This window comes from Zea mays, chromosome 2 (genome assembly GCF_902167145.1).
Source record: "Zea mays cultivar B73 chromosome 2, Zm-B73-REFERENCE-NAM-5.0, whole genome shotgun sequence".
NCBI lineage: Eukaryota > Viridiplantae > Streptophyta > Magnoliopsida > Poales > Poaceae > Zea > Zea mays.
In genome coordinates this window covers 23,229,361-23,241,962 of record NC_050097.1, presented here as the reverse complement: position 1 = coordinate 23,241,962, position 12,602 = coordinate 23,229,361, and the positions used below count along the sequence as shown (strand labels likewise).

Sequence of the window (12,602 nt, the reverse complement as noted above, 5' to 3'; positions counted from 1 at the left end):
CGGAGGAGCCCAGCTATTCGAGTTCCATGGGCACGCACGCACGCATGTGATGCTGACTTTGGATCAAAGCATCACTCTCCCTCAGATGCCAAGCTAAGCACACTAGTTTATCACAGGCCAACTCCAAAAGCAGCAGCCGATATGATGTATGCATCAGATGAGAGATGTGGAAATCATTATTATAAGATTTCTACCTGATAAGGCATGGGCATGGGCCTGCGCCTGTCCCCCCCCCCCCCCCCCCCCCCCCCCCTGAATCCCCACTGTAAAATGCAAGCAGTTTGTGATGCATGTCAGTATGTCACTACTCACTACTTGCAAAAGTCTGTACTGTGGCTCCAATATTTTATTTAGGATGCTCATCAATGGCTCCAGAAATTCTTGGCGCTGAACTTGTTGCCATGTTGAAGGTACTACGCTATCCAGTTGGTGTCCATTATCCAGTTCATCTGCAACCACTGAAGATCACTGAGAGGATGAAAAGAAGTATATCAGTACCTTTCTACATGGAGATAACTATCATCATGTCCTGGTGTGTCTGGACTCAGCGAAATAATTGGGTTTTTTTTCAATTCAATACCACCAACAGTTCAAGGCTGCAAACAATTTTTTCGAGGAGTTCGCTTTGTTGTTACATATATAGTAGAGCGAAGCCAAAATATTCCCCGCTGATCGAATCAAGGATAGACCAAATCTCGTAGAGCTAATTTGGGAACCTATTTTCCCAAAGGATTTTCATTTTCTTAACGGGGCGTTTAGATCCCTTCATTTTAAAGAAATTGAAATTCACTCAATAAAGTAACTTATTTAGTTTGGAAGGCATTCCACCACTTTCCAAAGGTCAGATATAAGTCTATCTCAAATTCATAGGGTGAAGGATAGGAAATGATTTTATGCATGAGTAGAATTTGTTTCTACTCTGTAACTTATATGACACTCTTTGTTCCACTCCTCTATAGTAAAAATGTAGCGCATAAATATTTAGGACATCTTGCTAATAATAGTATATAAATATATTTTATACAAAAGCGAATTAGATTAATTGATACATGCCTAAATTACTATTATTAGAATGTAATTCAATTCCAGTGATCCAAACGGGGCGTAAGGGAAAATAAACTAATTTTCCTTACGGGGCGTTTGGATCCCTTCATTTTAGAGAAATTGGAATTCACTCAATAAAATAACTTATTTAATTTGGAATTTGATATTCCACCACTTTCCAAAGTTCAGATATAAGCCTATCTCAAATTCATGGGGTGGAGGGTGGGAAATGATTTTATGCATTAGTAGAATTGATTTCTAATATATAACTTACATGACACTATTCGTCTCACTCCTCTATAGTAAAAATGTAGCACATAAATATCTCTGACATCTTGCTAATAATAGTATACAAATATATTTTGCATAAAACCGAATTAGCTTAATTGGTATATGCCTAAATTATTATTATTAGAATGGAATTCAATTCTAATGATCCAAACGGGGCGTTAGAAAAATATGGTTCTCAAACTAGACTTTAATGCTATTTTTTCCTTTTTTCTGTTCTTGTGTCTTCGTAATTTGTTAAGACTCTCTTTTCCTTCCTTTCTTTTAATATATATCCAGTAGGGGGTGACCCTCCTGTTTTTCATCAAAAAAAGCTACGATCAACAAATGAACAAAAGCTATTTACGAAAACCTTTTCCAGCAGCAAAGAACCCAAATGTTACAATAACAGCTAGCTATCCCGTGGGATTTGTGGTCTTGTGGATGCCGCCTTTTGCGAGTTTTGTTATTGTTTTAGATTAAGCATATGCTTATACTTTGTGGGGTCAAAAAAAAACTTGTCCCACATGACTTTACATGGTCTTTTGATGTGTATTGTTGGCCACTAATTTTGTCTTAAATATTTCCTTAAGACCCTTCGAATTAATATGATTTTACAAATATTTTTTTTGTTTATAAATCTATACATTAAACTTGCATGTTTTTAAACTGAATAGTTTAGTTATTTGTGTTTGTATCTTTCTTTAAGAAAAGTTTGACTGAAACAACGATATGTTGTATGTCATGTAAGGAATATATATCACACTTTAGTTTGTTTTATCTGAACTCGAAATTTTACATGTATATCGTACCTATAGAGCTATTCAGGGAGCACATATGTAAACTAAGATAAAAAATCAGTAGGCAAGCTATGGCCCCAAGTGGAAGGAGTGAACGAGAAGGGTGCCATGCCGCCAAGGGCCTGCAATTCTGGAAAGCGAAAATCGACGGGTTTCATGTGGAAGAGCGGTCCTGTCCCCAGCAATTCCTCATCTCTGCTTCCACTCGTTGGTTCTTTTGGCGATCGCGGCTTCGACACTTCTTCGCTTGAGCGAACCACTGATGGTACATTGGTACCACGGCGGTCAGCGTGCGGATGGAATTGGTTGGATTAGAATTAGATTGTTAAGGCCTACCAAATGCGCCCTTACCTGATTTCTGAATTACAGGCTTACAGTAATCAATTTTGGATTTAGTGACAGTGGATTACTATGCATCCCTTGCGACCCCACTCATTTTCGTGACCAATAAAATCACTCGATCTATATCATCTATGGCTTGCTTGCTACTGTATTTGTTTAGCATGTTAGGTTGCCATGGCCCGTTTCTGTTAGGGCTATAGCTAGACTTGTAACTGTAGATAACGTACTTACTTCCATGTTTTATTTATTAGGTGTTAGAATGTCGCCTTACAACTCCTTTATCAAGGAGAAAAATAAAAGCATTGTTGGCTTGTTTTTAGATAATCATAATATAGTTATTTTATTAGTATTACCTTCATTCTCGAATATTTGTCGTCCGTTAAATCATTTTTTTAAACTAAAATGTGACAAATAAAAAAGACACAGGAAGTCGTGGAGTATATATGTCTTAAAGTTGACTTTGTCTTTTTATATGAATGTACGCTAGTACACGTTAACTCTTACTGATACTACTCTATATATTCTATTTATCATACTAAAATTGTTTTTTTTTTTTGGGTCTAGTCTTGAAGGCCCACACAGTGCCATGAAAACTGTAGAGACGGACGGACAGAGAACGAGCAGCTATCCTTTCCTGTGGCCCGCTGCACCCCGGGTCCCACGGGGCCGGATGCTGCTTCTGGGGTGCGTGTCGTAGAAACAGATGTATCATCAAAGCTCAATGGAAGCAAGTTGACGCGGTGACGGATTAAGCAACCGAATATTAGCTTGTTATGGGTGATGCTGGTCCACTCCCATTAAACTGAGACTTGCAAGTTACATCTTCCAGAGCCCGTGCCCGTTCTCACTCATCCGCATGGGACCATTATTTTTGTTGCCAGCCAGACAAGGAAGATACTCGCTACGTCTACGTACAGAGGCGATTCCCTATGTTTGGCCTATACTACTGAAGAAAACGAGATAATAATATACTAGCTCCATACTTACACCTAATGGTCAGTACTTTCCTCCTATTCGATGGCAACAGCAACGACTATTCAGAGGAGATGCATGCATGTCTGTCTGTAAGAAATTTGAACGCCGCTCTGCTGTCAGGTTGGTACGCCACGCTAATAGCAGTACAGCGCTAACATCCTCTAGCAGTTAGCACAGCTGTTTCATGCGCATACAATTATTAAAAAAAAAGGATGACGAGGATGACCGAGGACGCGAGCGAAACCGGCGACGCGCATGTGGCCGACGCATCGAGGCGGCCGAACACAGCACCACTGCACCACCAGCCGCCCCCGCCTCGCACGCACAAACAACAGAGAGCACTCCGGTGACGCCCGGCCCGAACAGTGGCGTGCAACTGCGGTGCAGAATCTCGTACAGTATAGCTGTGGCCTTCCTGGCCTACTACTAGAGGAAGGCGCCGTCTGCACCCTCCGTGGCTCCGTCTCCGTCGTGCGCACGCCACGCCACCCCACCGAACCGCGCGGCTGCTGATAGCAGCCAGCGAATCGGGCCGCGCCCCGTTCGCCGTTCGGTCGCGGACTGTTTAGGGTTTACGTTAATTAATTACGGGCCGGAATTGTCGTTGGATGTATGGCCACCGGACTGATGCGTGTTATTACTCCGCTTGTGGGGGGTAGCGACTAGTGATGCATGGGTTGTGATAATGCACTGTGCGTGTGTGTTAGTGTGTATGTACCTCTCGCTCTCGCGCTCCAGCCCGCATATGCGTGTGCTTGCGCGTGCCCGACGACAGCGGATCATGGGACGGAGTCATGCAGTTTGCGTTTAGTCCGATCCCTGCAAGGACGACTTTGCCCTTGTGGTGTTTTAGGCATGTACAGTGGTATTTAATCTTTAATGTAAAGGCTCTTATGATATTTCAAAGGGGTATTTACAAAAAACTCTTATAGCCGTCTCTTCGTTAAGAGACGTCTCTGTCTCGTAAATTAAGTAGCAACAGACGCATCACTTTCTACTGTACGAATTTGTCGTATGTTCTATCGATCTGATGATGCTGTACAAATGCATGTAATTCTGTATTTATTAATAGACTATATTTATAGACACTCTATTATATAATAGTTTCTTAGTTGTCTCTTTTGCTTAGAAAACCGTTTTGATGTCTCTTTACTGTACCTGCCCTCACACCGTAACAGTGTCAGCGTGGATATATACGAAATGACCTCTATTGTTGAGCGCCGCGGGTGGCTCAGTGTGAACGGGTGGTGTCGTTTTGTCCGCACGGCATGGACTGGACGCCGTCATTATCGCTCACTTACCACCAAATTTACCGTCACTTTCCGCGTCCTAATGATTCCCCCGGCTCCGATCCAATCGGGAGTCGGGACTCACGCCAGCCATGCGCATCTTCCCCCTGTTTACAGTGTACAGTTCTTCACATGCCGCGCTACTGCACCCATTACTTTTCAGTTCTCCATCCATCCACGCAAGTCATGACCTGTCTGCCCTTTCTTGGTTTACAGTTTAATCATCTAAATCCTATTATATATATATATATATATAGTTTATATATTAGGAGCCCTGAACTTCCAATAACTAGAGGAAGCCCAGATCGAACGGTGCAATCCGGTCGAGCCGGACCACATCCGGACGTATATAAAACAGGACCCGAAGTGATAGGGTTCAGTTTTTTACGCTCCATCCCGATTTATTAGCGACACGGGATGATCGACCTGGGTTTCCTTTAACTATTATAAACTGAGGGCTCCCGTTATATATATATATATCTTCTTATTTGCTACTGCTCCTACGGGCTCTAGTTTCTCCACTGTAGAGATATTGTAACTAACATATATATCGTGTTGACGCTACCATCCTAAGGAGACGAGACGAGTCAACGACATCCGCGATGCGAGTAAGGGGATGAGGGGAACGAGGGCGGTGGTGTCACGGGAGGAGGTTGGGGGCGATGGAGTCGCGGGGTAAAAGAGAGGAGGGACGATCAATGATCTAAATAATATTGTCAGCTAAATTTGATTGAGTATAGCGGAGAGATTTATCAACGATCTGAACTAAAGGTTGTATAATGTTTTATTATATTAGTGTTTTTATTGTTGGCTCTAGATGTTACCGTAAGAAATTAGAATCTCCAATCTCTATTATTAACCTTGCTCCTAGGGAGCGAGATGCAAGCTGCCACTGAGGGACTAGGGAAGGAGGACGTGAGTCAGCTGCACGTGCCGACATGCACATCACTTCCTGCCTCGCTGTCCTAGATCGAGAGAAAATCAGAAGAGCTGTGTATGTATGTTAGCATGTCTCCATTCCTAGACCGCTAGACGGCTATATACGTATGCAGGGGCTGGATCCAGACCCCGGCCTGTCCGCGTTGTAGTCTATTCGGTTAAGATAGTTTGTAAAAAAATAGAGTATGTTTAAGTGTTTAACTCTATCTCATATCGTCTAAAAAACTCTTATACTATTTTCAGCCCCTGCACTTTGGGGTACGGACTGTATAAACAGTTACAGTTCAATGCATGGGACGGTTCCTTTCGCTAGCCGTGGAGAGGTATAGTATTAAAGCTGTCCGCTTCGAATTAAAGTTAGCTATTTATAATATTATAGCTGTAATATAGAGATAAAAATATTACTCCCTCCGTTTCTTTTTATTTGTCGCTGGATAGTGTAAAATTGCACTATCCAGCGACAAATAAAAAGAAACGGAGGGAGTATAAAATAACATTAAAACCAAGCGAAAAGGCTGATGATAACTTTGTAAAGGTAGGCCATAGGGGATGGCAACTACTACTGGTAGGTGTGTACGCGGTACAGTACACCAACTGCGCAGGTCGTATGGTTTTATCTAGTTAGATGCTGACAAGACTAGTCCTTATTGCGCTGTCAATCAGTCATGCATGCAAGCCGAAATCACAACTAGCAGCAACCGGCCTTTGAGGCAAAACCTTTTTATCTTAGCGTTTTTAGTAAAGTCTAGTGCCATTTTCGATGGGTCTGTGTCTATATATATATATAACTCACTGGCGGGCAATTCAAGTCCATCATCCATCATCTCATATTAAGGCCGCCACGCGGTACGGTTGATCCAACGACTTGTGTTTGTCCTCGCTGTTAACTGTACTAACCCTAATTTGATCTTGTTCCTTCTCTTGCACGGTCAATTCAAGTCTATCATCCATTGTCACACAATGTTAGGCCCCTATACTTGCGGTTGATCCAACGACCTGTCATTTTTCTCGCCGTAAACCTTTTTTTCTTCTTCCTTTTCCTACACAGTACACCGGACAGCTCCGCAGAGGATCACCGTGTGTCAATTAAGCTTGAGCACCGACCCAAGTTGCCAACTGCCTAATTTTTTTTACTCGACTCTAACTCAAGCAACCACCTGCACGGTGTTCATGTCATTGGTCCACCATTGTTCTCCAATTCACTCTACTGTTATTTACTTCTTCTATATCCCAGGTACTCGACTCAAACTGAAGCAACATCAAGTTTTATCATTGTTCTTTTAATTAATTACACTAGTTAATTGTGTACGATTACTGTCGTCTAAATCTCTAAAATCCAGGCACCTAAAATTACAAAGCAGCTTATGTTGTTCTTAATCTTTTCTCTGGTTCTTTTTTTTATCCAACTGGCAACGGTAAAACTGCTCATGTATATTTGCCACAAAGGGCAGAGTACTGGAATAACAACACGATTAATGTACACTGTAACAAGTAACAGGATTTAATTATATCCACTGTTAAAAGAAAAAGGATCGACAAAAAAAATGTAGATTCCCAACGGCAAAAACACCTTCTCACCTCCGCAAGCTCCAGGTTGCTTGAACTGTCTGTAATTCTTGTATACTCTTATACAAACTTGTATACTGCCGTCCCGGGAAGGGAGTAACTAAAAAAAAAGGGAGGAAAAACATCATGGACTGACTGTTACATCGATGTACAGTTCTCGTTTAACGCGATCGACGATGACCTATAAATAAGTTATTACTGAGGGACTGGACTCTTCCTTTTTGCTCTACCACCACAGCCTCACTCTGCATCCTCCGCAACGGTGGGGATCTTATTATACACGAAACAAATCAATAAATAATGGAATGGCACGGGGGATTACAGGATGAACAAGAGAACAGTGTGATGGACTGATGGTGCATGCTTGGTGGACTGGTAAAGTAAAGGAGGAGGTGACGGTGACGGTGATGCGCGCAGGTTTTTGGTTTGGACGCATATACGTACGTACGGTTTGAGAGGGGTGCCGCCCGCGCCCCTATTGAACCATGGCGAGGAAGGTGCTGGTCGGAGCCGAAGTCGGCACCGCTGGCGCAGCCGTCGTCGCTGCTGCCGGTGCTGGCGCGGTGTTGGTGCCGCCCGGGTTCGGCCTCTGGAACTGTATCCTGTACTGCATTTTGCCGTCGTCTTCGCCTTCCTCGCCGTCGTCGGTGTACTCGTCGCCCATGTCGTCGCTGTCCGTCTCGTCCTCCGTCGTGAACTCCCGACGCGGGTGCTCGTTCAACTCCCTGACGATGTCTTCTGGCTTCACAGCAAGCACATATCCGGTCAGCCTGCGCGCGTCGGTCTATCCAGCACGAAACGAAACGACAAAAGGGGACGAATGAAGAAACAGGTTGGCGCGCACGGTGTCGTTACCTTCTTCATGCCGGTGTCGGCGTCGAACGCGACGAGCGTCGTCGTCGTCGTCGTCGTCGCTGTCTCGCCATTGCTGGTCGGCACCTGCGTGCCTCCACCTGATCCACCGTTGTTCCTCTTGTCATCGTTGATGTTCTTCCCCTCTATCTCTTGCCTGCTCGGGTTCAGCTGATCTGGGTAGGCGGGACGAGGAGCGGCGGCGGCGGACGATGTGGCCGCGGTTGTGAGGCTGCGGAGGTGCTTTCTGTTGTAGATGGCCTCGAGCTGGTGGAAGTATGGGCAGGTCTTGGAGTCCTCGGGCCGCTTCTTGTTGCTCTCCTTCACCTTCTTGTAGTACTTGTTGATGTTCTCCCACTTCTCCTTGCACCGCTTGGAGCTCCGGTTGTATCCCAGCCGCCGCATCCCGGACGAAATATCCTCCCAGAGAGGACCCTTGGGACCTGTCTCCTGGTAGCGCATGTCCAGGTCCATGCGCAGCTGGATGAGCGCGTGCACCTCGGTCTTGGGCCACCGCGATGACGACGCCGCACCTCCATCCCCTCCTCCTAGCCCGGAATCGACGTGGTGCTCCGTGGCGGCGACGGGCACCAGCTCGAGTGACTGGCTAGACGCCGGGGGCAAGCTGCGCGGCGTGCCGGCGTCCTGCTGCGACGTATCCTTCGGTTGCTGCTGTGGCGGTTGCTGCTGGAGCGGCGCGGCTGAGATTGGCTTCGACTGCGGTGTCGCCTGGCCGGCCTGGGGCGACGGCGGCGGCGGTTGCTGCTGCTGGCGAGAAGGTTGTTTCGGCGGCGTGGTATGGACTGACACCGGTGCTGGCATTGGGACAACAACGGCGGTAGCAGGGGGCTGCACGGACTGCCCGCCGATGCGCTGGAGGAAGGCGATGATGGCGGCGTCCCTGGAGGCCGCGGCGGCGCGCTCCTGAGCGAGCTGCTCCTGCTCGCGGTTGAGGCGGGCGACCTCCTGCCTGCGCCACGCCTCCTCCCGAGCCGTGCGCTCGGCCTCCCGCTTCTCCATGGTCTCCAGGAACCGCCGCTGCATTTCCTCCTGCCTGTCGACGACCTGCTGCATGAGCCCCTCGAAGAAAGACATCATCTTGTTGCTGCTGCTGCCGCCGCCGTCGCCGCGCTTCCGCTTGCCGAGGCGGTCCTGGTTTCCGCCTGTCTCCGCCGTCATGTCGTCGTCCTCGGACTCGTCGTCGGACTCCGAGTCCGACATGGAAGAGAAGCTGAAGCCTTGCAGGTTGAGGGGCTGGTGGGCCACGAGCAGATCCACCGGTGCCGGGGCTGGGGCCGCCGATGATATGGGCGCTGGCTGCATCGGCCCTGTCAGCAGTGGCATTGAACTCAACGGCGGCGGCGCGGATACTGGCGCGGGGAAGGCGTGCAACGGCGGGGCGGCGCTGGATGCCGGCAACTGCTGCTGGGGCGTCGGGGATACTGGCGCGGCGAGGGCGTGCAACTGCGGGGCGGTGCTGGCTGCCGGCAAGTGCTGTGGTGGCGGCTGCGGCGCGGCTGCGTGCAACGCCTCCAGCTCCTCGAAGAAGCGGTAGCTCTTGCCGTCCTGCCTGCCGGCGCGGCCTTCCTTTGTGCGCTTGTAGTACTTGTGCACGTTCTCAAACTTCTCCTTGCACTTCTTGGCGCTCCTCTTGTAGCCCAGGTCGGCAAGCTTCCTGAAAGCCACAGCAGTGACAAAGACGCGTACACAAAGGTTCCGGTCAGCCATTACTTACGTGCAAAGAATCAAGTGATCGGCGAGGAAGAAGAATTAAATGATGGGCAGTGGCAGCGTTTACTGGAGGAAGCATCTAATGTAGTGGCATAACACATCAAGGCCTCTGGAGGAAAGAGACAAGAAGATGGGAAGAATTGGAATTTTGGAAGGACAGGCGAGAGCGAGGAGAGAAGAGTGCGAGCCGAAGGAGGTGGAGGTACTGCAGCAGAATGGAATTATAGTTAATCACAAACCATCTCGTATTTTTAGGGATCAGAGGGGATGTGAAGCTGATGATGCACTGGTGAGTCATGAAAGCAAGGAGGCCGCATTGGGATGGGAGAGGAAGGCTGCCTTCCTTCTTTTCCCAAAAACTGGAGCCATGAAAGCAGGAGACAGTGGCAGCCTGCAGCCTGCAGCGACGGCAGCAGCTGCCTGCACTCCCGCACTCACCACCGTGGTACGATCCCCAGGCGCGCAGGCGCCCAGATTCCTTCACCGGTTCACCCTACTGGCTACTGCACCTAGGAGTACTGCCTTCCAGCTCTCTCTCTCTCTCTCTCTGTCTCTCCCCTGCCGTCTCGCTGAAATCGAGACGCATTTGATTAGACTGGGACGGAAACGGGAAAACAAAACGAAATTCGAGGGGAATTGGGCGCAGCGAGCGACGCAGGATAATTATCCATCATTTCATGTGGGCGCGGCTGCTAAATTCCACGAAACCGTTAGCCGCTTTCCGCAGGGAAAAAAAATCATGCCGGAGACAGGCTTCTTGAACCAGACTGCAAATGCGTCTGGACGAGGACGACGACGAGTTCCCCTGTCTCTCTCTCTCTCGCTCCTTTACCTGGAGACGTCCTCCCATAGGGGGCCTTTGAGCGTCGCGTCGCGGAAGGTTGCGTCCATCTCCGACCGGATCCTGATGAGCGCCTGCGTCTCCTCCCGCGGCCACCGGTTGCTGGACGCGCCCGACGACCCGCCGCCGCCGCCGCCACTACCCATCGTCTCGTCGTCGAAGCCACTGGCAGCGGCGGCCCCAGGCACCATGGGCGCCAATTCTTCGTAGCTGGTCCTCGGTTGCTGCTGCGGCTGCGCCGACGGAGGCCTGCTGCTCAGCGGCATGGGACCGGTAGCAGCCGGCGTCGGCGAGAAGGGGCCCATGTCCGGCGGCGGGGCCCCGAACTGTGAGCCTCCGCCACCGCCGCCGCCGCCACCCTGGTGCTGCTGCTGCATGGCGGGTGCGCGCACCCCGGCCCGCCGCGGCGGTCCTCGGAAGGAAGGCAGAGGCAGGGAGGGATTAGTATAGCCGCCCTGCTGGGTAGCTGCGTGCGTACTTGTAGAAGTGACTGCCGGGACGACGGGATGGCTAACTCAGTAGAAGTAGCAATTGGGGAGGTGTTACTCCTACCTAGCTTGCTTTGCTAGTACTGGTACTGAATTGTAGGCATGCGCAGCTCAAGCGGCCGGCCATGCCAGCCTAGCTCCCTCCCCTCCTCTCTCTCCCACACACCGAGCGAGAGTGGTGCGGGTGGCGAGCGAGAGAGAGAGAGAGGGATGGTGGAATTGGAGGGAGAGGATGAAATTGGAAAAGAGGGGCTGGTACAAGTAGGGAAGGACGGGACGGGCGCCCGGCCGGAGGGCAAGCGCGCGGTGGGAGAAGGGCGAGGGTGGGGGGGAGAGAGAGAAGGAGAAGGGGTGGTGAAAAAGATGGGAGCGTGGACAACTGGAAAGGGTCCAAAGGGAAGAGGGAGAAAGAAAGAAGCAAGCAAAGAGGCCAGCGGCGCCGAGTGTGTGTGGGCGGTGGGCCTGTGCCTGTGGGGAGGGACGGGAGAGGAGAGGACGCCATGGCTGGCTGGCGGCCGATGGAGAGAGAGGGCAGGGCAGGGCAGGGCGCCTACAAAAGGAAGGGCTGGTGGCGCATGTACTGTCGTGTCGTACGCATGTGTATCTCCATCTATCTACCCTTCCTTCCCCCAGCACGAAACGCAACGCCGCGCGCGGCGCGAGAGCAATGACCTCTGCAGACTCGATGGATCCACGTCTCTATCTAATCCTTTCCCTGCGTACGTGTACGTATCGTATGCAGTGCTGGCCGGAACAACCAACCGATCAATGGTACGTATAGTGATCAGCGACCGTCGGGTACGCACAGCCTGTAACGGGGCCGGGGGTCGGGGGGCGGTGCCGTTTTATAGCGTGGGCCCCGTCCGCACGCCCATGGTGTGGTGCTGTGCATGGACACATGACGACGGAATTGATGAGCCGGGGCATGCGGACAAAACAGGGAGGGTGTGGGCTGCGCGGTAGCTAGCTAGAGAAGTAGAGAGTGAGTGAAACGGAACGGCCTGCGCCGACCGCGGCGGACACGTACGTACGTACCCTCCCTCCCGTGCCCAGTGCCCTGGTGGGGAGGGCGCGCGCGGACAACTAGGGCCACGCTGACATCGCCCTCGTCCCCGTTGGAGCACAGCGCATGCACGCGCCCGGGGCCCCCCTCACGCCCTCACGCCATTCACGCGCTGTATGCATGGGGCTTGTTTGGTTGAAGGCCTCCGCAGGCATATGGGCAGAAAATCTCAGCCATCATGCACTCATGAAGGCTTGTTTGTTGGTTGACATCCAGGCCATCGGTTTTGAGTGCCTCGCGGTGGGATCTATCTGCCTGACCGGCACTAGACCAGGGTTCCAACCAAACATGCCCTTCAGAGTCGATGCCTCGATGGCCTTGGACGATGCTTGGCTCAGGCAACTCTTTGCCACGCTCGCAACCAAACAAGCCGGGGTCCCCCGGCCCGCACGCCGTGACGTGCAC

At 50.2% G+C, this 12,602-nt stretch overlaps 1 protein-coding gene across 2 annotated transcripts; it reads right to left on the bottom strand.

The window, feature by feature from the left end:
* Nucleotides 1-7,134: 7,134 nt before the first annotated feature.
* LOC100279868 (uncharacterized) lies at nt 7,135-11,332 on the bottom strand. Of its 2 annotated transcripts, none has more exons than NM_001357861.1 (3): nt 10,638-11,332; nt 8,078-9,749; nt 7,135-7,964 (listed from the first exon to the last, which is right to left on the bottom strand). In NM_001357861.1, the coding sequence occupies exons 1-3, from the start codon at nt 11,021-11,023 to the stop codon at nt 7,698-7,700; spliced, it is 2,325 nt and encodes a 774-aa protein (NP_001344790.1). In that variant the 5' UTR covers nt 11,024-11,332; the 3' UTR covers nt 7,135-7,697. The 2 variants fall into 2 exon arrangements, with proteins under 2 accessions (NP_001344790.1, NP_001146293.2); NM_001152821.2 differs by having other exon boundaries at nt 7,135-7,960.
* Between the last annotated feature and the right edge of the window lie 1,270 nt (nt 11,333-12,602).